The 26,369-nt window shown below is 38.1% G+C and overlaps 1 protein-coding gene across 1 annotated transcript; it reads left to right on the top strand.

Moving 5' to 3' along the window:
- The first annotated feature begins 73 nt into the window (after positions 1 to 73).
- dars1 (aspartyl-tRNA synthetase 1) lies at positions 74 to 26,150 on the top strand. Its single transcript, XM_056755326.1, has 18 exons — positions 74 to 226; positions 2,473 to 2,575; positions 5,732 to 5,758; positions 5,864 to 5,921; positions 7,058 to 7,150; positions 10,694 to 10,796; positions 14,457 to 14,559; positions 14,773 to 14,853; positions 16,283 to 16,342; positions 19,252 to 19,363; positions 21,253 to 21,387; positions 23,209 to 23,356; positions 24,492 to 24,638; positions 24,726 to 24,768; positions 24,906 to 24,986; positions 25,081 to 25,192; positions 25,487 to 25,558; positions 25,674 to 26,150. The coding sequence occupies exons 1-18, from the start codon at positions 204 to 206 to the stop codon at positions 25,763 to 25,765; spliced, it is 1,593 nt and encodes a 530-aa protein (XP_056611304.1). The 5' UTR covers positions 74 to 203; the 3' UTR covers positions 25,766 to 26,150.
- The last annotated feature ends 219 nt before the right edge of the window (positions 26,151 to 26,369 follow it).

The raw sequence follows: 26,369 nt of genomic DNA, 5'->3' as shown, positions 1-26,369 counted from the left end.
GGATAAACGGCAACTAGGAACCTTTAAGGTGGAGATGTGTTTCTACACGGAACACTGAGGAAGCTGTGGATGATGTAACAGCAAAATACCTCCTCCTCTTTTCCACATGTCCCCCGTTCCCATTGACTGTCACTGCACATTAGCACAGCTGAAATCTTAAACATCGAGTGTTTTATTTCACCACGTCCACCCACAGCTGAACTATGACTAAAGAAAATGTTCAAGGGTGAGAATTCAATCCGTTTACTATTTGCGGATGTTTAGTGTTTGTGTTTAGTGCAGTTATTACCATGTCTTGGTGCTAATTGAGTTTCATCTGATTGCATCAGCAGTTTGGAGATCTTTGCAAGACAGCTGCACAATCTTCTGATATATTTACTGTTTTGTTTTTGAGCCTTCATTAATCTCTATGTAGACTGGAGTATTCTTTACACTGGCAAAATCAAATGAATGGTTGATAGCTAAACGTTACTTGTCATCATGAATTTGTGTTATCTATATCCGTACTTGAGCTTGAATGAAACAGAATGTCAAATATGATAGATCCCTGCAATAGTGTACGTATGTATTAAAGTTTTTATTTACATAGTTGGATATTTAATACATAATGTATTAATTAGTTTAGCCGTCACGTTGGGGAATCAACTTTATTTACTTATGCTGCCTGTAGAATTCATAGGTTTCTGTAAATGCAATGCAGTTAATGCATATAGAGTTTGTGTAGTAGTGATTGATTTATTGATGATTTTTGTTTTGTTTTCTTTGAAGTGATACTGTAGCTGTTCATTGTAGTAATTTCTATACGTAGCAAGGAATCATGTTTACTATTTAGTATAGTGTAGTACAAACTAGACCTGCAGAATTGAAGTTCATATTTTATTTTATACAAACAGAACACAATTGACACATAGCTAAAAGCATTTTGCGTCAAATCATGCAAATATTTATTAGCAGTCATTCAACTGCCCGACTTTCTTGTTACTTAACAGCACTTATACTTATATCACAAAGTGAAAGCAAAAGATTTGTAAGTAAAAAAGCACACCCTGTGATAAATCGCAGATATGTAGGTCTTTTCGGCTGTGTAATTGCCGCTGACTTAATACAGTTATTCTAGATACTTTTAACTGGCTGTGCTTTGCCTGAAGCAATGCTGTGTTAACAAAAAGGATTGATATATAAGCTGTTATTTGATGAGTCATTTGACCACTCTTGGGTTTAGCAGCTGCCGTCTGGGGTGGCGTGGAGGGCATCTGAAAGCTCCACACTTATTTCATGTCCCTCCTCTAACCTGGGACCCTTGTTTCTGTATAAATACATAACCAGAATCTGGCACAGGCCTTTAATTATCGTCAGCATTCTTATTCTCTTCTGTCTGCCCCAGTGCTTCCAATTTCCTGCCAGCAGAATTGCAATGATGCTTTGGGGAATGCTCTCATCCGTGAATTCCGTCGAAAACCGTTCGGGCCGTGCCTTCTCTGTGTCCCTTTTATTTCCTCAGCCCCTGTTACGTGCTAATGCATAATGTGGTGGGGGGAGTTGAGTTGTTTATTGCCCACTTTGGCACGGTTGTGGTCTCAGTGGTGCCCGCGGCTGGACCACTGTCGCCTTGGCAGCTTGTCTTCCGTGGAAGACATTCACATATTCATTGTGTTTAAATTTTCTTAGCGCTGTGTACAGGCACTTGATTTTGTGTTGCCTCAGGGCTGCCATATGGTTGCCTGCCCAAGTTCTGGTATGTTGGGCGGTTCTCTGAAGATCAGTGTTGGATAAAGAGTAAGACTATGTAAAGGATTCACAGTTTGTTCTGCACTGGAGCAATTAGTAAACAAAGTCTAATAATAAGCTCTGTTAACTGTCTGGAGGCAAAGCGTGAAATTGGGCTTTGCCTGCTCATGTTGTTGACCACCTGTTACTCTTGAGGTTTCAAATTAAATGGTGCCATTCATGGAAGGAATTGTAATTTTTAACATCCAGAGCTTTTCGTAGGATAAAATTAGTCAGAGGAAACTAGGTAAGCTATTGACTGATTGATGATGGCCATATTTAAAGAGTTCTAGTTTAGCCCTGTGACCCTGAAACGCCTAATGTCCAGATAGTTTTCAATGGTCATTGAGATCCAAAGAAACATGTCTTTTCTTTTAGCCTTTGCATCTCCTGAGAGATGTAAACATGTGTGCTCCTCCAAGCATCATTCTTCCTGTATTGCTGTAACTAAATCACATTAGATGCGTAAACAACCAAATATCACTGATGAAAGTCTAATTTAGCCTCTCTTGGTTTTTTTTGGGAGGCCTGTTGAAACAATAGATAAAAGAACCTGCGACTTTAAAAGCCAGCGGGATGTTGTGTGTGTGAACCGAGGTTGGAATGCTTTTTCCCTCATCTATCAGAAGAGCTTCCCGGGAGGAAGCTGGGAAAAATAAGATGGGAGTTTGACAGGGCTGTTTATGTGCTTTCTTCCTGTTTCAGAGCCAGCGAGGAGGAGCCGCAGGGCCAGTCGAAGAAGGGTCTGAAGAAACAGCAGAAGGAAGCAGAGAAAGCGGCAAAGAAGGCTGAAAAGCAGGCCAAGCTGGTTAGTGTGTGGCTGAAGATATGACTGAACTGTTGTTTGGGAATTCCTGTGTTTATAAGTCTAACTGAACAATGCTGCATTTAAACCGAATCAGTCATATCAGTGATTTAAAACCATTAAGCGAGTAAATTAGGCCATGATACAGTGCTGTTTGTGCGGGCTTTTATTCCTCCATTATTTGACATCACTGAAAGATACAGTGTTTTGTCCACTAAGAGCATTCCAAAACACAACAGTAGAAAAAAAAGAAATGGTTAACCCAAAAATGTTTTCTCATCTATTACTCAACCATATGTCACTTTCATTTGTGAGCTTAACACAAATATGTTTATGTTTATATGTCCATACATAGGTCCCAATAATATTGAAACCAAAACAAATACACAATATCGGTAAAATCAAACATGGCAAGCAAGCATTACCTAAAATTTATTGGTTCTCTTGTGGTTGGTGGCGAAATATCGTATATCAATAGTCACAGGGCATGGCAGAACCAACAAGATTTTAATTTATCATTGTGCCACCATATTTCAAAGGTGTTTCTTTTTATTTAATTATCTTTAGGTTCAAATATTAATTGTTTTCACACCTAACGTTTCATTCAGAAGACATTTATTTATTCACTCAATTTGGTTGTAGGCCTACTAGAGCTTTACTAGAATATTTGAAAATTCGTTCCATGGGTTGGCATTCGATTTTCAATTTCGAGATTAGAATATTCTGCTGGCATTTTACTTTCGTTTTGTGGTTTGTTTATTTTTTATAAAAAGTTGCTGACAGTTCACCAGTTCCCGCCTCCTTCCCATTCCTTGAACTTGTTACAGCTTTCATCATGTGTGGCAAATGGAACGCCTACCATCATTGCTGGATTACGGTTTACAGGTTATATATTATATACAGTGTATAGATAGAGATAGCGGTGATTTTACCTTACCAGTTTGAGCCCTAGTCTGACGAAGAAACATCCAAAGACGATAGTAGATAATAGATAGACGATAATAGATTGAACACCTAAATTAGCCGGGTTCATAGCTAGATAAACAAACTGTAATACCCCAGAAATAACTTTAGCGTTAAATGCATTAGCTAAACACAGATATAAGGTACACAAATATTTCTTGAAGTTCAGACAAATATAAATTTACATTTACAGGTTGCGATTCGGTGGAAATAAGGTTGGTATTTCCCCCTTTCAAGGATAGTCTTTTAACATCCTGCAGTGAACGTGCCAAGATTATTGAAGCAATCTTTTTTTAAATGACGTGCTCGCAGTAAAACCCTTGGGTTATACTCCTTTGGTGTCATTTAAAAATGAATTTAACCATTGTTTCCTCAGAAGTTCTTCCTTTGGTAGTTTAAATAAGACGCACTTAGTTTCACAACGTAGAAAACAGGTTTTAGACGGCACACGCATCACGAATAAGCGACATTGTTTTGGGGGAGGAGAGAGTGAAGTTTTTGCGGCAGTCCCAGCAAAACGTAGGCGGGGACTATGTCTAGTGACGTAGATATGCGGTGGTTAGAGACACGTCTCGTTTGCGTGATTCAGAGTCGACTAACTTTTTTACAAGCCAATAACCTTGTTATTTATTCACCTTAGATTTACAACTTGGAAGACTGCTTTTATTTCAAACACAGCAACATAACAAACTGCATGGCTACAGATAAGAATATGCTAAACCAGCTCCTTTCGAAGCTTTGAATATTCGGTTTTGATTACTATCGAAGCTTCGAAGCTCAAAAAATGGTATGCGGTACAGCCCTAAGGCCTACTCTCCTTGACTGCTATAAAGCAAAGGCAAGCAGTAATTATTATTAGTGCTAAGGCTGTTTGTTTACGTTTTTTGCACATAGCACCGGTGCTACAGAGCTTTAAAGTTTGGTAGCACAGGCGAGTATAAATCGTTGGTTGTCATCATTAAAAATAATATGCAAGTGCAGTTCTTCATGAATAGGCAGGTAACTGACAAAATACATTAATGTTTCATACTGATGGCTAAATTAGGTCCATATCATTTTAAGTTTACCTAAATTTGTTTTCTTTTTTCTTAGTTCTGTGTTTTTTACAAAACAATAGTGGTATATTTGTCCACATAAATTACTGTAGCACTCTATAATAAACTGCACTAAAATTCTTGGATACTACAGTTTTTTTGAACTTTACTATAGTATACAGTATTTATCAATTTACTACGGGGCAATACAATTAGGAATACTATATGAGTGTTCAATTTAATGGGACTTTTATTTTGACGGGTTTTCGGGAAGACGCTTGAGTTTTTGTGTGTTTGCACTTTGCAGACAGCTTCACTCAAGCAGTAAAGTGCACGTTAAAAAAAAACTCAGAACTACTCTGGGGATGAAGTTCGTGTGTTCATAACATCATACAGTGCAGACGCAGATAAATCCTCGAACATCACTCGTGTTGTATATTCAACTGCGCATAATTCGCAGAACAGCCAGATGACATTTAATTAACAGGATTCCGCGCCCGCATCTAGTAAACTGTTCCATGGACTCTGTGGGATGCGCCATTGGTTTTTGTCACACAAACAACCACGACAAACGCAATTCACACAATGCACATATTCTTAATATTCTGCATATATGTCGCACTGTTGTTATTTATTTTTTCAGTTTAATGTTACTTTTTCGATCGGCGAAGTAAAATTCTCTCTCACATGCCTATATAAAACATTCACTTGTCCCGGACAAGCGTTAATGTCAAGACCTGGTAATACACTTATATTTACATTTATACACAGATGTTCTTCTCGAAAGTGACTTGCAGTGCATTAGTGTATACATGTCAGTGGATACATGTCTTCCCTGGGATCGAACTCACAACCTTTGCATTGCAATGCTCTCTGTAAAAACTACAGGATAGAATAAATGTCAGGAGTCATTGGATGAGGATGATATACTTTTTCTTCTTCTTTTCCACACAACTCCTTTATTTTATATGGTGTGATATAAACCATCTGCTCATGGTCTTAGGAGTAGAAGCTCTGAACACACCACCATCATCAGTCTCAAGCTGGTATCGAACCCACAACCTCCTGTTCTGTAATTAACTGTTCTTACCATTTGAGCTAATGGGTGTAATTTTCTAAGTGCCTGACATTTGAAGCAAATCATTTCGTCTCTTTAATTCAGGCAGACCAGCAGGAAGCCGATGAGGATGTGAGTTGTGTTCACTTACCCTCTCTTGATATCACATTTTCTGACAGTTATCAGTCGTATTATGTTTTAAGATTCTTCACCACACTTCTTTCTGTCTCTACTCAGGACTTTGCAAAGGATCGCTATGGGGTCAGTCCTATGGTTCAATCCCAGCAGAAACTGGGTCAGTGTCCTTTCAAGTATCTAATACCCTATTCCACTGAAATGATGCTGGGGTCATCTCCGAGACCCCCTGTGCACAGATGAGCATGTCTTATCACAACATTTGTTTACAAGTCTTGAATTTTGAAAACGTGCAGTAATTTGGTTTAACATCTTTATATTTTCTAAAGTTGCTTCATAGTCAGAAGTTGTTGTTGACAAAAATTCATACTTAAGATCTCTAAATAAAGACATTCGATTATATATATAATGGAACCTGCTTAAAATATGGTCAACCTGATGCACACGGCATCGTCGTTTTGAAAGTTTGCAATGTAGACAGCTTTAATAATAGGGATCTTGTTGTGTGCAAACTAGTTTTGTTTTGTGTTCGTATTGTTAGACTTTTGTTTTGAAAACGTAAAAATGCATTAACATTATCCTTCCCCCGGCCTCTGTTGTTACTTAGTCCTGCTTTGAAACCATCAGTATTTAGGGACCAGTGAGAATCTGAACCCCTCACCCCCAACCGGTCAGTTGCATACAAGTGCAGACTTGGAGACGGTATCTTGCTTCTTCCATTTGAAAATAGACCAGTTTCAAAAAATACTAGTTAGCAAAGGTCACATTGTGTGATTTTAAGAGATAATCTAACCATGTTGGGATCTCCCTCATGTCCCCTTTAGCTCTCCCTGACATTCCTCACTACTCTGTCACACGTAATAGGGTTGAAAAACATTATCTATGAGGAATTAAGGCTACATTTCTCCCAACTGTCCTGCTGCGTTTTTTTAAGCTCAGAACAAAGTCGTCTCCCACCATCATTTCTCTCAAGCATAGATAGACGAAGCTTTCATGTGGGTGGAATCGGGTTTAAGCGAACGCCCGGAGCGCTTTCACCAGGCCGAGCGAGAACGCCCCGTCTCCACCGCCGCATAACAAAGTCTGCGGATGACATAGCGTTTGTCAAAACGTCAAAGAATTCATGTGACGGTCGCCTTTCAGATGAGGCTTGTTACGTTTCATATTTATTAGCTCTCTTTTTAGTGGCTTTGTAATCCGAGTAAATGTCTTTGTGGATCTGTGTACGAGGGGGCCGTTGGTCTCTTTGATGTCTTTGAGATTCTCACTTACTCTCTCTCTCCTGGACGGAGGCAGACAGGGCGTTGGTGCGTGTCCAAGACCTGACACCCGAGAAGGCAGAGCAGCAGATCTGGGTGCGTGCCAGAATTCACACCAGCAGAGCTAAAGGTAAACTCCTCCTTACAATTGCACCAACAACCCTACTGTTGTCAAGCATTTCTTAATTTGTTTCAACACGTGGAAGCTGTTTCCAGAGCTCAAGGATTTTCGTTATGCCATGATGACATTTTACTTTAATAAATTAACTGTGGAATCCATCTAAAGAAAGACTTCGGACCCACGCGCCTCGCCTGAAGTTAACTTCCGGTTTCAGTCTGGCTAGTGGCTGATAGTTTAATTTCTATTACTGGCTACATATACCTTTGACTTGTTACATTGAATGGTGAAAAGTGCAACAATCAATACAGCCACGCTGGTGACTGAAGTCCCGCCTTGAAGTAAAAAGAGTATATCATTTGTTTAAGACAAATTGGATTCTGTACAGAATATTGTAACCTTTGCACATGCACAAAAAACAAGCTTAAGAAAGAACATATGGGCCCGGTTTCACAGACAGGCTAAATTTAAGCCAGGACTACCCTTTGTTAAATTAGGACATTTAAATTGCTTTTATAAAAATGGTTATGTAAAAATGAACATTACTGGTGGGCATCAATGGCTTGAGACAAAACAATGGCACTGATATATATATTTTATTCACTCAATAAACAAACATACAAGACTTCAAATATTTATTTTGCAGCTATTGCTAATGCGGGAGGGTAAGGTACATGAGGGATATGGGTACCCTGATCATATGCCGTATCTGTGGTAAATTTTATCTGGATGAATTGAAATGCCATTAAACGCTTATCAAAATGGTATCTATTTTCACAAGACGAAAAACAAACACTCACTGTAGTTTGTTGTATGCTAACGATGAATGGCAGAAATAGTTCAATTGTATGACCAGCTTAGTGTAAGTGAAACCTTTTGGCTTCCTTTTGTTCGACGGAAGCGTTCAAATCTCAGGGGTCTGCAAGTACAGGTCTGGTTTATAATTGCAGTAATAAATAAACTATATATTATGACTGTACCACTAAAGTGTTCCTTCCGGGATAACTTCCATGTCAAGGCTCCTTTCACCCCCAGCTTCCATCTCTCTGTCAGTGTGTTTTGGGTTAAAGGATGTCCTTCAGCACAACAACATCCTGATCTGCTGGGATGAAGGGTCTGTTTTTAACACCAGCTGTCTGCCTGTCAGACACGGTACATCAAAGAGTTTGGGTGGTCTCTGATCTTGAGCTAATTCGTGTCAGGTTTAAAACAAATCTAAGTTTGTTCACTCTCAAGGTGTCTGATTAGCAGGTTGTTGACAGTCAGGAGTATGTGCACAGTGCCTTTAAAGAGGCGTCCGGTCTAGTGATAGCTGATTAGTGTAAATGTAGTGCTGTTTTAGAAGTGCCCTTTAAAAGAGACCATTGTGCTTCATGTTTTTCTTTCTTTGTGTCTGTGACACGGAATGAATTATCAAAATATTGCACATTTATGAAATGTGAAGTATTCAGATGTATAAACATTTATGCAGTGTTATATAACTGAAATATGTCCTTTTTTTCCCAAATATTAAAATTCTGTAATCATTTACTTGCCCTTGTGTCATTACCAAGCTGTATGACTTTCTTTATTCTGCAGACGCAATTTATTTATTTATTTAAAGAAAGTTGGTAGCAACACAACATAGGCCCCCATTGACTTCCATTGTATGAACACAAAACCAATGAGGCGTTTTTCAAAATGTCTTCTTTTGTGTTCCACAAGCTTTGACACAAGGGTGAATAAATTATGACAGAATTTATATTTTTGGGTAAGCGATATCTAATAATATGAATAATAATCCAAAGAGATGTGCTACAGCTTTTATAACTATGAAATGGATAGATGATAAAACTGCCAAATGGACACTGAAAGAGACTGAAAGAGAAACTTGATTATTAAAGAGATATCAGAGAGATGGCTTCTTCGATTTAGTAAGGAACCATCCTGAGATGTGTTTCCCGAATGCTTTAAATCTTTGGAGAAACTAACTAGATAGTCATGACTGTTTCCCCAAAACATAGTAAGTTTGTTGCACATCCGTCGTTTGATCCACATTAGTTTAACAATATAGTTGAAACACAGATGGTCCAGTAATAACGTTTTATCAATCCGTTCAGATTAAATTTAAAAAGCAAAGATTGCACTGCTTTTGTATCCTATTTTTGTTTTCTGTTTTGTCTCAAGACATTCATTCGCTGTTGACTCTTACCATCGCTTCTAGAGCCCATTGGCTTGCGAGCAAGTGCACTTTTCAAGGAAGCTTAATTGATTTTTTTTTTTGACAAACTAAACAACGTAAAATTGAATTTGAACAGATTGTTTCATCAGAAGTACGCGCTAGGCCCGAGGTTAACTTCCAGTCTGTGTTTGTTTATCGGTCTGGCTAGTGGCTAAAAATATAATAACAAATTAAATATAAAATTTGTTATATTAATTTAACTATTATGTTATTGTATATAAATGGTATTAAATTTATTAAAACTACTCAACAGTTTTTGATTCTTTGCATAGGTCTCCGGGAGTTAAGTTTGGGCTTTATGGGCTTTTTTGGGGTTTTATGTTGTTGCCGCCGAAACGGTCTATATATTCTTAGAATGATGGATATAGAATGCACTTCATCTAACTTTTTCATTTTGCTTCACGATCTGTGTAAGTCTACATGTCATAATAATAATGAACTATGCTTCTAAACACACCTCTATGTCGTTGACTATGCTGTCAACGGCGGAACTTGCGACCATAGTTGTTTTTGGAAAACGCACACAAGTATAGCGTTAATAATGCTCAAGAAACTGTACAGAAATGGCAACACCCTAGCATTGTAGGCTTGTGCACGGACACAAGCCATTTAGGAAAGGAAAGGATTTAGGAAATATAAACATTGTTGGTCAAGATTAGTTTCTCCTCCTACGTGTCTTTTCTTAAAACAACAGAAATGAAAAATCGTTTCAGAAGGGGGGAAGGAGCTGGATTTATTTTGATGAAAGATAAATAGAACAAATTTAGAATAACGTTATGAAATAAAACCCATTTATCAAGAGTAAACGGGGCCAATATGAATCAGTATAAATCAATATGGTTAACAGGAAGATTACATTGCATTTATAAATACATATAGATATTGGCGAATAACCAGAATGTATTATAATAATTAATAACACCACCATGTGTTTTTTTTTTGGTTTTGTTTTGATTTCACTGACACAACAGTTCCAGGATCTCAAGGCAAGATGTGATGCATTCACTTGCTTACACTCCCTATACAACAGGTCATGTCGGTTTAAAAAAACAAAACACGTACACAGTATAATACAGAAAAAGGTGAGTGATGCAAGGACAAGGTAAACATACTATGGTATATGGGAAATAAAAGTCATTTGTCCAAAAAATAACTTTCATCTCTGTGACAAGTGTTTCTAATGACAAAAGAGTAGCAGCCTGACTCATCACCATCATAGATGGTGCTGTGAATTCGACCACAACAACAACTTATTTTTAGTCCAAAAACACAATTTTTCTTTCTAAAGTTGTTTACAGAATGTGAACGCTTCTTATTGGTTGTTTTTCCTTTAGGGAAGCAGTGCTTCTTGGTCCTGCGTCACCAGCAGTTTACCGTGCAGGCCCTCATCGCTGTGGGAGACCATGCCAGCAAGCAGATGGTCAAGTTTGCAGCTAAGTGAGTATTAGCCATGTTTCCTGTTAAACAATGGTGGGAAAAGTGAAGTTGTGACGACTCATTCCATTTGAACACATTAAGTAGCGACCCATAATGTTTCTCTTCAAACAAAAGCTCAGTTTCTGCAGTCGGATACAGGTTTCCCTCAACACCGAAGTGGGTCATTCCCCTTAAAACAACAAACATCACAGAGCAATGTTTACTTTAAAGTCTGACTATGCATCTGTCGTCACAGTCACAAAATGTAGCATAATGTAAACTTTTATATCATCTGACTGCTAGGGAAAGCACCGGTTAGTTTTGGTGATGCTTTTCCAGTAAATGTATTAATGGTTCATTTATGAATGAGAGAACATTGTCCTGTTGCATTCCTGCATGAAATTTTTCTGAGATAATACGTTTAAAAAAATATATATTCGTTGACTGTTAACTCTGTGTGGTCATGTCACATTTACTTGAAACTGAACTCTGTTTTCAGTGTCAGTTGTGGATTAGGATAAGTCCTGTGGTTTGGGGGGTTGCTCGCATCTTCTCAACACTGCTGATCTTGTTTTTCCTTGCTTGCAGTTGCATGGAACTGTTCTTGATTTAAAGGCTGATTCTTGTGTGCTTGTTTTTTTTATGTAACCGAAATAACAAGGCAGGCCTATGCTGAAACCTAAAAACCAGGTTTAGTAAAACTTTGCAGATTGTTGAAGCTGCTTTGTTGTTTTACGGAGAAAGTTCCTCTTTATGGATTGTGTAAACCTTTGTGGTGTAACATCAGTTGAGTCACAGTGATTCAGTTTGAGGGTGTTAAAGTAATGAAACATTTGCCACATAAACAACCCGCCAATTTTCTTGGGCTGAGTTGTTGCTGCGTGTTCACCAGACTTACCCTGTTCACCCAGTTTAACTTGAGGATTCACTCAATGTTCATTATGTGCACCTGTCAGATAGATCGAGCACCCAACACTTGAGAGTATAACATTTTTTTTTTTTTTTAATATACATTTTATTATTTAAATATTATATAGTTCAGTATAGTTCAAATAAAGGTAGAAGACCACCCAGACTCATAGTACATCTGTCTTGACAAAAAAAACATAGCAACCACCCATCACTTCCTCTTTAGGGTAGACATGTAAATATTTGTAAAAAAAGAAAAATATAGACAAGTATTTTAATATATATTTTTTTTATTGAAATATTATATAGTTCAATATAGTTCAAATAAAGGTAGAAGACGACCCAGACCCATAGTACATCTGTCTTGACAAAAACCATAGCAACCACCCAACACTTCCTCTCTAGGGCATAGAAACGTAGTAACCGCCACTGAAAGCACCTTAACAGCCACATAACAACGACCAAAACAACGCTGTGGCAGTGAGTTTTGCATGGGCAACCACACTCATTAGTGTATACTTGAAACTCGCTCGCTGTCTGTCTAAACCCCCTCTATATTCATCTTTCCCCTCGTACCCGTGTCCTTTCACTACAGAGGCGCTGACGCAGAAACCATCATGGCCAGCTTAGTGTTGAGTTACTAGACTCAATCAGGACTTTATTAAGAGGTGTGTGTCTGTATGGAGATTGATAGAAGAGCAGTGTGGGCAGAACTGATCCCACTGTGATGTGACTGCTCTCTTAACAGCTGGCAGGGACTGGGCCGTCTCTCTCTCTCTCGCTCTCTCATTCTCGCTCTCTTAGGTCTCTCATTACTCCCTTTTAATGATTGGAGCTGAAGGTTTCACACTCCTTTCCTACCGTCTGTTCTCAAGAAGACAGTTGGCGAATGTCTTTACACTTGACCTCAAAGGGCAGACAGGGATTTGGTCTGGCAATTCAATTTCACTTCGTTTTAAAGGAATAGTTCACCCAGGAATGAAGGTTTAGTGTGTATGTACTTGGCATCGTGTCATTCTAAATAAATGCCTCTTTTCTTTTATGGAACACAGAGGGAGGCATTAACTGGACAGTTTCCATGCAATGGTTTATATGGACCATGTTGGGCTGAAAAGTGATAGTTCACCTAAAAACAAATCTCTTTCATTTTCTTACACTCATGTCATTCCAATTCTGACTTGACTTTCTTTCTTCTGCACAACTCAAAAGATATTTTGAAATTCATCCTTAGCCAAACAACACTGGCCTCCATTGACTTCCATTGTTTGGACACAAAACCATTCAAAAATTTCTCAAAGTATCTTTGTTTGTGTTCCACAGAACAAATAGACACATACAGGTTTTAATGAGGTCATATGGTGCGAACACGTGTTTTTCTGTGTCTTCGGTGTGTTATAAGTTGCCCATGCATGTATTAGACACGTAAAATTGAAGAAATTTAAGTGTCGGAACAAAAGATGCATTCTATCTCAAATGCTCACAAAGACCTGCCTCAAACTGCTTGTGTAACCACACCTCCACAAATCTACGTCAGTTCGTGGTATGACCGCCCAAGTTTATACGCAAGTAAGGTTTGGCGTACCTGTCAGTACTACAGTTACTATAGTACTACAATTACTGCAGTACTACAATAACTTATGGACCTGATATTCCAAATATGGTAAGAGGCGTTACATTTCCGTCACTCGATTGCAGTATCCAACCAATCACTACGCACTGGTTAACTGGCCAATAACAGCACACCTTGCTTTTCAGAGCGATGAGCTTTGTTAAAAATCTGCATGTTTCAGAGAGGCGGGGCAAAGAGGAGATACAAACATGCACGGTATGTGGAAAATACAGTGTTTTTTAAACTTAAATCGTGTTAACACATTGCATCACATCTAAAACAAAAGATAATATTCGGTTTAGCCATGTCATATGATACCTTTAAACAACATGAGGGTGAATAAATGTTGACAGGTTTTGTATAATGGGTAAACAAAATTTAAACAGACTGTAATTTAAATCATTGCTGGCTTAATATTTACTTGTCCAAAGAATAATTCTGTGGAAATATGACTTGGTTGAGAATTTAGATTTTGTTTGGGGTAAACTTTCCCGCTGTAGTGTGTTGAAAGTGAAAGTGGTGTAAGCACGTGGTTTGTCTTCGCAACGGCAATTTGTTTGTATGAATTTGTAAAAAGCAGAACTACGCATGCCAAGCTGTAGAAATAGTCTGAAACAATAGGATTGCAAACTGCTATTGTGTAATGGAATGAGCTCATAAGTTTCCTTGAAGTTTTGTTTTTATTTCATGCCTTTGTGCCTTTCTTGCGTGATATACAGAATATTTATGAAAAAGGAGCCTTTATTATACAGTAAAAAACTTTCGTTGCAGGGTTTTTAACTTCTTGCAACAGTTCCTGTCAAAGTTAACTTTTTCAGTCAAGGGGAAAATATAAATGGCTGATGTACAGCACATCTCAGCATGTCATGAAATGTCAATTTACATTGTGGTACAATGTGGGTATGAAATTGTTTTTTTTCAAGATTTTAGAACACTTACAATTACGTTTGTTCTTTTTAAAGTTCACTAATCCTGCAGTTTGTCTGACTGTTTACCTCGCATCTCAATGTAAAAAACATTCATAATTATATCAGAATGAGACGCATGTGACGTCATGTTAAATGTCTAAGTGCATTTGCTAGACTTGAATTCCAGTCTGCCTCATTCTGACACGTCTTCATTTTACTCTTTTTTTTTTTTTTTGGTTTGTTGTCTCTGTACAGCCTCACCAAGGAGAGCATCATTGATGTTGAGGCCGTGGTCAAGAAGGTGGACCAGAAGATTGAGAGCTGCTCTCAGCAGGATGTAGAGCTCCATGTGGAGAGGGTAGACATTGACAATCATCTCTGGAACTGTATTGATAGGACCTCAATGTTCCCTGTTAAAATCAGTTCAAATGAAAGCTTAGCTTGTCATGTTTATGACCACAAACAGAGCCGTGCCCTTGTTGACACGAGGTTTGCACTATTCTCTGATGACTGTAAACATGTAATCAGACAATTATAACACACCTTGGCTTTCTGTGTGATTGTTTCTCAGATCTTTGTGATCAGCCAGTCTGAGCCCAGACTTCCCCTTCAGCTGGAGGACGCTGTGAGGCCGGAGGGAGATGGAGACGAGGTGAGAAACCGACGGGTCATGAAGATTACATGATGTAATTGGTGTGAGTGAGATGGTCCTTTATAGGCCAAAACAAAATATGTTGATTGTGCAGTTCTGTGGGATGGATGTACCAAGGAACCAAGGTACAATGTGTTAAATAAAGCCGAAGAGACTGCACTAATATTGAAACATTAACAAACGAGATGACATTTGAATAATTCCAATTCTTTTAATAAACAACTCTTATTGTAAATTGATTAATCAATTATTTATGTTTAGAAAATGGAATGGAATGGAATAATTTATGTTTAGTATATTTTGGGATACACTGTTTCTCCCTCGAGTTATTATAGTTTTGATTTTAGTTTTATCAATTTTTCTAATTAGTTTTTAGTTTTTGTTCATTTTAATTTTTTAAGTTTTAGCACTCTGTTTTTGCTGTATACTGATCATTTTGGCAGATGTAGTAGGCCCCCAAGTCTTTTATTCATACAAAAAAGTGAAACGTCCTGTGAACAGTATACAAACTGTAAAAAAAAGCAGCAATGTTTGTCAAGGTTGCCAAGTCTTTGCTTTTCCTGCTTAATTATGCTCCTTTTAAACTGTTGTTGAGGGTAATTTAATTCCATGGGTTAAAGGACTTTCTTCATCATCTGCGTTCATTCAGAAGACGATTACGATTTTTTATGAAAACATTGAAAACAATTGATTGTTTCCGTGCAGTGATTTTTTTTAGATAAGAAATTGTGTGTAATGCATAAAAGTGACTGCATTTCACCCATAGAAGTGGAATATTCTGTTTTTAAGTCTTTGGACTGGGGTCTTTGGGCTGGTTTTTATTGGATATTTAGCTGGGTTTGCACAGCATATCTGGCAACCCAGATTGTAGTATTCTATTATAAACACAGCCCCTTGGTGTGAGACAGCTGATGTTGTTGCAGTGTGTCCATTGTAAACCAAACCAGCTGCAGTTGCTGTTACTCTGCAGACGTTCAGGGATTTCAGATCGTCGGTCAGACAGAGTAACTGTCATCTCATTACACTCGTGTCTTATCAGGCCAGCCTGATAGAATTTTATTGAGGCGGGACGAGTTGTCTATTCATCAGCTCATTTTAGCCTCCTGATCTCCTGTGGGCTTTAAAGGAAAGATAACTCTAAACGCTCAGGGGCCTTGGGGCAGATCTGGGAGAGGAACAGAGTTTCTATGTTGAATTTAGTTAAAAAATATATTTGTCTTTATTTCGTGTACTGACCAGCCTGGAAAGAGCCTCCCATCTTTAGTTATTTTTTACTATCGGGATAAACCAAAATGTAGCACAAAATAACAGCAGTGTTGAACGTAACTATTGATATTGAATTTATATTCAGCTACATTTTTTCCTTTGAGATTTGTTAAGTGGAATTAGGGAAATGGTGGAAATGTACATTTTTTTACTTGTCTTTCAGGAAGCCAGAGCCACGGTCAACCAGGACACCAGACTGGACAACCGAGTGATTGATCTGAGAGTAAGCATGCCTCCATCTCTTTTTTTTCTTTTAGATGCATCATTTGTCCTCGCCACCTCTTCATTTCATGATAATGCAAAACGTAATAAACTCGATGCAATTCTGAAATAACGAAGATCCAAACTGAGCAAATAATGTTTAGATTTATGAAACATTGATACTTGGTTGAGGAGATTTTTTTTGTCCAAACCTCTGAACCTGGTCTGCCACCACACCATCATTTCAGCAAGGAGTGAAGCAATAAACAGTTTCCAGCATTGCCAGTCTCACCTCTCATAATGAAAGGCTTCTTTGGTACACACCCACACACACTGTTCCGTGGGGCCTTGTTTCTCACACACAGAAAAGATTTAAATCTGGCAGTGGAGTCACAGTACACCTTGCTCTGAGCGGACGGCTCGTTTTTAAGAAGTTCCAGAAAGTAAAAGCAGAAATGTGAGAGCGCGAGGCGGTGGAGTCAAACCACAGGACAACAGCTTTTTTTGTACTCTCGGTTTCAGAATCTCAAGAACAGAAGTGACGCACGCATCTCCTTTCTCCACGCCCCTGATGAGAGATGTGCAAGGATTGAAACTTGCGTGTTTACGCACTCTGCTGATAACATCTTTGCATATTAACTGTACAAGCGCTCAGGCGTGTAAGCTAGTGACACACTGTCCTGTCAACGTATCTGCAGAACAGATTATCTTGATGTGTGTGAGAATGTAGACTGAGTGATATGTTTTTTGACTTTGTGAGATCAGTAGGGATGGGGGATGTTATGCTTACGATTGTGTTGATTCATTTTGGTTTGAGTTTATTTAGACAGCAAAACAAAAGAATTTAGTGTTTAGTTTTTTGGAGGATCTATTGACAGAAATGCAATAGAATATACATTACTGTGTCTTCAGAGGTGTTTGAAGACCTTACATAATGAGGCGTTATGTCTTTTTTATACCTTAGAATGAGCTTTTTCTATCTATACACTGCGGGTCCCCTTAAATGGAATTTCCCATGTGGTCTCTACAGTACCCCTAAACAGACAAACTGCCCTGTAAATCTCCTTCGGCCAAGAAGCGAAAATATAACGACATAGTCCTGTGTCAGCCACCATAGTGCTTCGTGAGTGACTGGTGGAGTGTGCCGTTGGTGACAATTCGCAACATCACTGCTTTTGGAGTAAGTTGTTGCATACATAAGGACTTCGTGTAACTCCCCTATGTGTTTCAAAGACAGATAAATGCATACTTGCATTATTAGGTCTAAAAGCCCTGTTAGGTAGTTTTAGGGTGTTAGTATGTGGTTATGGGTTTGAAACAGAAAAAGAAGAATGGCTGACATGAAATATTTTCTGAAGCTCTAAACGCAACCGTAATGTCGCCTTCTCACAACAATTTCCTCTTCAGCTCAAAACCGAATCTGTCCAAACAGTAGCTAATCAAATAAATGCAAGCTTCAAAATATTGATATTGAGAGTGATTGTTTCTTAAGGATTGATGCGAGCACACTCGTGAATCATGAAGAAAGAGGAAACGCAGGTCATCTGGGAGTCATCTGATTCATGGGAAATTCAGCCTGAGAACTCAGAGTTTTCAATAGCTTTTGTGCTCGAGACCAGAGCGTTCGGGAGGTTTGATTGTTGCGGGAGATTGATTTTGCAAGTATGCCGTCCCTTCGGTACTCTGAAGAAGACCTCATTTATTTCTGTCTCTCAGAAATGGCCAAATGTATTCCACTGCTGGGGCCATTTGTATTACAACACTTGATTTTTAGATTTTCTGAAAAAGTTGTGAGTGGTGCTTGTCCTCAACAAGCCATGGGATTTAAAGGGATACTCCCCCCCCCCCCAAAAAAAAACATTCTGTCATCATTTATTCACCCTATGTCAGTTAAAACCTGTATGTGACCCTTTCGTATGTGGAACACAAATAAGATATTTTGAGAAACGTCTCTGTAATGTCCATGCAGTGAAAGTCAGTGAGGTCCAATGTTGTTTGGTTACCAACGTTCTTTAAAGGGGTCATAGGAAATGACTAAAACAAATATTATTGTTTGTTTTAGATGTAATGCAATGTGTATACACGATTTAAGGTCCAAAAAAGCTGTATTTTCCACATACCGTGCATGTTTGTATCTCCTCTTTCCCCCGCCTCTCTGAAACGCGCAGATTTTTTTACTAAACTCATTGCTCTGAAAAGCGAGGTGTGCTATGATTTGCCAGTTAACCACTGCCTAGTGATTGGTCGAATACTACAACGAGTGACGGAACTGTAACGCCTCTTACCATATTTGGAACATTAGGTTCCAAAGCAATTGTACTGACAGGTACGCCCACCTTGCTTACGTTTACATTCAGGATGTCTTAATCAAGTCATGCCACGAAATGATGTAGATTTGTGGGGGTGTGGTTACACGAGGCATTTCAGGCAGGTCTGGGAGAGCATTCGCTTTAATATAGAATGCAGCTTTTGTTCCGACACATTATGTTTTGCAATTTTATGTGTCTAATACATGCAAAGGGCAATTTATAGCACACCAAAACAAACATGTATTCGTGCCATATTACGCCTTTAAAATATAATCTTTTGCGTTCTACAGAAGAAAGTCATACAGGTTTAGAATAACTTGGGGGTGGTATACCTTTAAGGTATCGTTTGTATCTCTGGCAGCGATGGTGCAAGATGATTCTAATAATCTGGGTTAAAGGTTTGAATGAGCAATCATAATAGTAATAGTTGTCATAGCAACCATCACTTAAACCACAAAATGCTTTTTGAAGACATAACAATATGTTTTCTCTGAAAAAGCTGTCACTGTGTGGCAAGCGAAAGGTGTTATATCACACCTGGGGACATACTGCAATCACTTTGCGTCACATGCAAGCAAACCAGTTAAATAACATGTTTACTGAAAGTCTTTTTCTCTTATAGACCACAACCAGCCAAGCAATCTTCCGGCTGCAGTCAGGTGTATGTCAGCTCTTTAGAGACACGCTCATCAACAAGGGCTTTGTGGAGATCCAGACTCCCAAAATCATCTCTGGTATGACCATCTCATCTCTCGCTTCCCTTAAGATAAACATATGAGCAGACTTAAAGGGGTAGTTCACCCTATAGAATAATAATTCTGTCATCATTTTACCACCTTCATGTTTAAAAAAATCTGTATATGACTCTTTCTTCAGTGGAACACAAAAGAAGATATTTTGAGAAATGTCTCTGTAGTTCTGTGTCCATGCAATGGAAGTCAATGGAGGGGCATAGTTGTTTGGTTACAAACATATTTTCTTTGTGTTCTGCAGAAGAAAGTCAGACAGGTTTTGAACGACATGAGGGTGAATAAATGATGTAGGAATTTTCTTTTTTTTTGGGTGAACTATCCCTTTAAGCAGCTCTTTAAACACCAGGTCAAAATTGAGATAAATAAACTTGAACTTTATTAAAAACCTAAGTTAAGTTTATTTTTCTTGACCCATTGACATATTTTTTTCTTGTTCTAAGCATAAACTCATTTTGTTTTTTAGAAAATATGATTTCAATTTTTTTTATCTTACACTGTAATATTTCCCATTCCACTGTAAAATAAATGCGCTTTGGTGTGAAACATCATGAGGGCGAGTAAATAAAGACCGTCTTTTGATCTTTTGGGTGAACTTTTCATTTAACCTTACAAAGCAAGTGAGCTCTCATAAGGCAATGATCTTGTCTCTGTGTTCATTCTCACTATCAGTATTCACGGCGGCCGGGACAGAGCAGCACGGGTCTTATCTGTGTCCTCACATGGCGAGCCTCCTGAATGATTTCCTGCTCACGCCGTCCAACTTAGTTTATTGTTGCTTCTCCGCACCTTCAGTCTCTAAAAATTTCAATTTCAAGGATTGATACTTTTTCATTTCTGAGCTAAAAGAGACAGCGACACTGTCAAAGCATTGACTTAAGAAAAACTGGTGTTTATAAAAAAGATATGTCCTCAGTCATTGATAACAGACCATTGTAGAGCTCTCGAGATGGTGGCGACACTGAATGCTATCGGATCCTGTGGAATTCATGAGCAGAGCTGTCTTTGAAAATAGTTTAGGCCAAGATCTATTGAGTGGACTCGAGCACTGCAAATTGATAAGGTTTCCCGGTACTTTGAAGGGACAGCTCACCTAAAAACGAAAACTGTCATCATGTACTTAGACATATGTTGTTCCAGACCCTTATATAATTGAAGTTTTTATCTGTTTCTGATTAAAAGGCTTCAAGAAAAATAAAAACGCATGAGAGGAGTCAAATAGACACTATATGGAATATTAATTTGTGGGTGATATGTCCCTTTATAAATCAATCCAGCATTTGCTCATGAGCAAATAAAATATTTACATGGAGAAAAATAGAAATAACAAACCAAATATAAACATTTTAAATGCACTTTTTAGTTTTGAAAGTCATTGCCTGTCATGAACAGGACACTGTTGGTCTGTTGCGAAAATGACAGCGCTCAAACGCTTCAACCGCCACTTAAATACGCTTCTATTTTAGTCCACCAATCATTTTAAACACACAAGGAGACGTCAGAGATCATCTCACTCTTTCAAAATCTTTCAACAATCTTTATGTGGTTTCTGCTGTTAAGGAACAGTTACTCTCACTTCCCCTGTCCCTCAGTTAGCCAATCAGATCCCGCCGTTGTGACGAGACTAGAATTTGAACGTTGCCGCCATTCTTGTGTTCCGCCACCCACCACAGATCTTCATTTGTTATGTTCTTTCAGCAAAACCACACCGCATCCGGTGCACACACCCATCTGTACGTGCCCTCCTGGAACATAATGTTCATTTTGCCCATACTTCTGCAAAGTTTAATCTCTATCAGCATCTCTGCCCGCAACATTAACCCTCTTACCCACGACCAATCGCTAAATCTATATTTGTCTTTGTGTTCTAATAGCTGCCAGTGAAGGAGGAGCTAACGTCTTCACAGTCTCCTACTTCAAAACCAGCGCATACCTGGCCCAGTCACCTCAGCTCTACAAGCAGATGTGCATTTGTGCCGACTTTGACAAAGTCTTCTGTGTCGGACCAGGTAAAGGATAAAAACACCTGCCGTCTCCGCTGCAGGACATGTCTAGAACTAACTAGTGAATAATAACACCAAAAACAACAGCAGCCCCATTTGTGTTAAGATTTTTCATGCGACGTGTGATCATTTTGGTTGTCAGACTAGACTAGATTGAAATGAATATTTGCAACAGTATTTGATGCTATGCTTGATTTTAAAAGGCAAGGTTTAATAGTACATCCTAAATGTTCAATTTATTTTATGTCATTTATCTTAACAACCGCAGACATTCTGACATTTAGAGTTGGTTAAATGGCATAGATACAAAATCGGATGTCAAAGTTCACCAGACTTAACTCATAAGAGCCCACCGTGACACGTGTAACAAACACAAGGTTCTTTTAAAGATTTATCCCTTAAACTTTGACTCAAGTGACAAGGTTATGTTGCCATGACAACATTTCCAAAATTTTGGTCTGCCTGGATGGCCGTTCAATGTTACTTCACTACAGTATGAAGCATATAGCATACTTTGTACTTCACTACATTTCATATATAATTTTTCCCTTTTTATACTTAAAGACAATCTCAAATCTAGTACTTTCTTTTACTCGGGTATTTTTTCTTTTTTCTTCTAAATGTGAGTGAAATTTTGAATGAGAAAATAGTGGGCGTGGCTTGCATTTTGTTGTATAAAAACAGCCTTCGCATTTTGAAATGGAACTGGCAGCAGACTGACAGTTGAAGGGGAGAAGTTAACGGATGCTCCGCCCAAGCCATCTAACATATGTCATCTAAGATGGATAGTCATTACAGGAAAGTAGCGCATTTTCAGTTTTTAACTGAAGATTATGGTGACACTCGATTTTTAACAAGAGGATGACCCGCATTGATATACTATTTACAAAAAGCACTTTAATATTTATTGAAAAAAAATTGGTATTCAAATGTTTTATTTCACCGGGACTTTAAACAAACTCATATAAAACAAGTTACGAAATTATTGTTGTGCCATGGTGTGTTGCGCTCTTAACCTTAAACATTCAGAAATGTGTACATGGTATGTTTTACACACTAGAAGAAGAAACTTCTAGAGATTTTGTGTGTTTTTGATCTCTGAAACTTGTGTATGAATGGAAGTGAATTGAACTCTACAAGAATTGACTAAAAGGACCTTGGAACCACTTAAGTGTGAAGTTAAGTATGAATTTAACAATATGCACATGCTGTAGTTGGTTCTAAATAGGTCTTAAATCATTTTTTTGCAGTGAATGAAATACACAAATGGCTTGGTTTAAGATACATGTCTGTACTCCTTTGGGCTGCTGTCTTGGTGCTTGTGTAAAGTCGCCTTCACAAGTATCTTCAGCCTTCCACTATCATGACATTCTCTGATAGACAGATTGTGCTCATGGTGATGTGGCAGACAGAAATCCCTCTCCTGCAACACACTGAATTGTGCGAGAAAATAATACATTTTCTACACAGCCATGGGATGTAGACATCAGGAAAACACAGCCCACCGGAGACCTATGCTGATGAGAAGTCACATTGTTGAAACATTGGTAGTCTTTTTACCTGGGAATGTGCAAAACCAGAGACTTCAACTGCCTTAGGGCCAGATATTTGTCATAGTCTCATTATTTGCACAGCATTGCTGTGTTTAACTTCCAATGACAAATTAGCTGGTAATAATACAACCAAACCTATTTGTTTATGGAAAATTGTGACCTCTCTGACTCATTTTGCATGATGGGAAATTTAGGTCAAATATAAACATTTGAATCGAGTTTAAGCTATTTTTATTGCTTAGTCTTAAATACTTGTTTAATGTTTTTCTCCTAGTGTTCCGTGCTGAAGATTCCAACACTCACCGCCACTTGACAGAGTTTGTGGGTCTGGATATAGAGATGGCCTTCAATTATCATTACCATGAGGTCGTGGACTCAATCACTGACACCATGGTTCAGATTTTTAAGGGACTCCATGACCGGTGAGGAACAACAGCTTGTCCCTCAGTTCTTGTTGCTGTAGTTCTAATACCTTTTGTTTTACTTGTATTAAATCACATGAGAGTTAGAGGGAAGTCACATGAATTTCACTAGAAAGACTGACTTTACTTAATCTTGTGAAAGGAAGGGCAATCGGTTGTTGTGTAATGTCATAGCAAGGGTAAATACTGCCATCTAATGGATAGAATATTACAGCAAGTTTGAGATTTTCTAGCTCTACATCCTTCTGAAAAGTGCTGGTATTTTTTTCTGGGAAACACAAAAGCAGAACTTTAAAAAAACACTCTTATGTAATGACAAACAGGGTTGATTAGAACTGTCAAGCAAAAAACGTAAAAAAGTCGAATTGCCACAAAATTATTCCTTAAGCAAACATATTGTATAGCTTTATGAAAATTGGTGTATAGAGCATTTATGATGATACATTTGTGGTGGTTTTCTTTCCATTTTTGGATATTTTCAACCATGCAGAGTTATTCTACTTTTGTTTTTAGTTTTATTGTTTTAAATTTGCCTTTATTTTTAGATCGAGAAATCGTATTTATGTTAATTTTGTTAAATACCTTAGTTTCTTTATCATTTATGTTTATTCTTATGTTGCAACATAAGATTAATATATTTTTCTTTAAGTTTCCTTTTTCTTGTTTATCATAATTTTACTGCCTAAAACATATTTCTGTTTATTTCTTAAGCAACATTTACAGTTTTCGTTTAGTTTAAGTTTTCGCCAAAAATTTTAGGCAAATATGTGTAATAATGATTTCAATTTATAGAAATATACAAAGTTTTAATTTCAATCAACTTAAATATTCATGCAGCCATGGCCACTATAATTTTTTCCCAAATTCTCTGTTTTGCATTGTTGCAAAGCAACTTTACAGAAAAACAACAGCTGTAGAGAAAGATCAGAGAAATAAGAACAACAGTAAAGAAATAGGGGGAAGCGTTATGGAAATAAAATTATGAAAAAAGATAAAAAGAAGAAGAACATGCGATACTACATAATGTCTATTGTAATATACCTGTAATATTAATAACTAGTCAGTCCAGACACTTCTTCTCATTCTTGCCGTCTCTTCTGTTTCATTCTAACTCTGTGATTCTGATACACCCCAGGTTCCAGACAGAGATCCAGACAGTGAATAAGCAATACCCCAGTGAGCCCTTCAAGTTCCTGGAGCCCACGCTGAGACTGGAGTATAAGGAAGGAGTGGCCATGCTCAAAGCTGCTGGGGTGGAAATGGGAGATGAAGATGATTTGAGGTCAGTCGTGAGACTCGTGACTCCCTTTCACAAAATCTCCAACAGACTTCATAACATGCCTTAAATAGTTATTTTGTTCTTCCTCAGCACACCCAATGAAAAACTGCTTGGGCGTCTTGTGAAGGATAAGGTAAAAAACTACCTCTTTTAAAAGAGACTAAATGGATGTATATAATAACATTGTTTTGTAATATCTAATACTTAGACCATTATAATATTATTACCTGCATTGATAGTTACTGTTCAGTCTGTTATTGTTTTTTTTAGTATGATACTGACTTCTACGTGCTGGATAAATACCCCTTGGCGGTAAGGCCATTCTACACCATGCCTGATCCCAACAACCCTGTAAGTGTGATTAAAACCCTTTGCTACATGAACTAAACCCATTGTTTTCAGAGATTACGCTGTTCATATCAAACTTCATATACTCCCCCTGCAGAAATACTCAAACTCATATGACATGTTCATGAGAGGAGAAGAGATCCTGTCTGGAGCCCAGAGAGTCCACGATGCCCAGCTGCTGACTGAAAGGGCAATGCACCATGGCATCGGTAACCATAGCACAGTACACAAAAGATGTGTTCTTTAACCTAGTGAGGCTTTTTGTAGTCAAGCTACCTTTTGCAGTGGCATCATACCAGAAATGTAAAGTACGTATGTGACTGAGCGGGTTGCAATGCATTCTGGGATGTACTTACCTGCAAAAGACTTCAGGTATCTTAAAAGACAGCATAATATTGTTGCATAATTGTAATGTCTGATTCAGCTCAGCAGTTTTTGTAATAGAGCTGATCAACCGGCACAGTTTACTACATCTGTGTTGATTTGTGGCTTTTTTTTTACAGACCTGGAGAAGATCAAGGCTTACATTGATTCATTCCGCTATGGCGCACCTCCTCATGCTGGTGGTGGCATAGGTAAAACACATTTACCTTTCTGTAGTCCAAATTAATTCAGTTCAAGCTTTAAAGAACTTAATTTAAAATATTTATTTATAGTACTTGTGCACGATTAATGTCTGCCGTCTCATAGGTCTGGAGAGAGTGACCATGCTTTACCTCGGCCTGCATAACATACGCCAGACTTCCATGTTCCCCCGTGACCCCAAACGTCTGACCCCTTGAAGATTGAGGGACCCGGACAGCCTCTTGTTTCCAATCCAGACTGACACAATACAACCTAGACAACCCGCCATCAATCTTCTGGACGTGTCAGAACGTGGAAGTGCCACTATGATTAACTGAACGACATTAATCTACTTTTGTAATACTTCTCAGTAGTGTGTGATACAGCAGTGCTTTTAAGGAATCTAATCAGGAGGAAAGGAAAGGGAATCAGTGTTAAATGATGCAGATGATGTACTTACATGAAGATTAATGCAAATGTATTACACTGTATGTCTAGATTTTTCTACTGATGTGTGTTCCTGAAACACTAGGGTTTAGAGAAGTAACTGTAAGATTTTCACAAATAACAGCACATCCACAATAAATTCAAATAATATTTGTCTTTCGGGTGTTTGTTCCTTTGAAAGTTTGATCATGTGATTCTATGAAAAGACATGTAAAATACATGGTATAGTTTAAACACATATGGTAAATAACTACAATAACTTGGTACATATCTTTACAAACACTATGCAGCATGTTTAGTTAGGGTACTTTTTTGGGTGTAGATATTTTAAAATATAGAATGAAATGTATTTTTTCTGCTGGACGGTAGCTCAGT

This window comes from Triplophysa dalaica, chromosome 8 (assembly GCF_015846415.1).
Source record: "Triplophysa dalaica isolate WHDGS20190420 chromosome 8, ASM1584641v1, whole genome shotgun sequence".
Lineage (NCBI taxonomy): Eukaryota > Metazoa > Chordata > Actinopteri > Cypriniformes > Nemacheilidae > Triplophysa > Triplophysa dalaica.
Note: the sequence above shows the minus strand (reverse complement) of the source record. Positions and strands in the feature narration are given on the sequence as shown.

Excerpts from the sequence above, each read along its gene's own strand:
- dars1 (XM_056755326.1), top strand. The coding sequence starts at position 204 with ATGACTAAAGAAAATGTTCAAGG. Across the intron at positions 10,797-14,456 it reads ATGGTCAAGTTTGCAGCTAA|CCTCACCAAGGAGAGCATCA; the intron begins GTGAGTATTAGC and ends GTCTCTGTACAG. Across the intron at positions 16,343-19,251 it reads ACCGAGTGATTGATCTGAGA|ACCACAACCAGCCAAGCAAT; the intron begins GTAAGCATGCCT and ends TTTCTCTTATAG.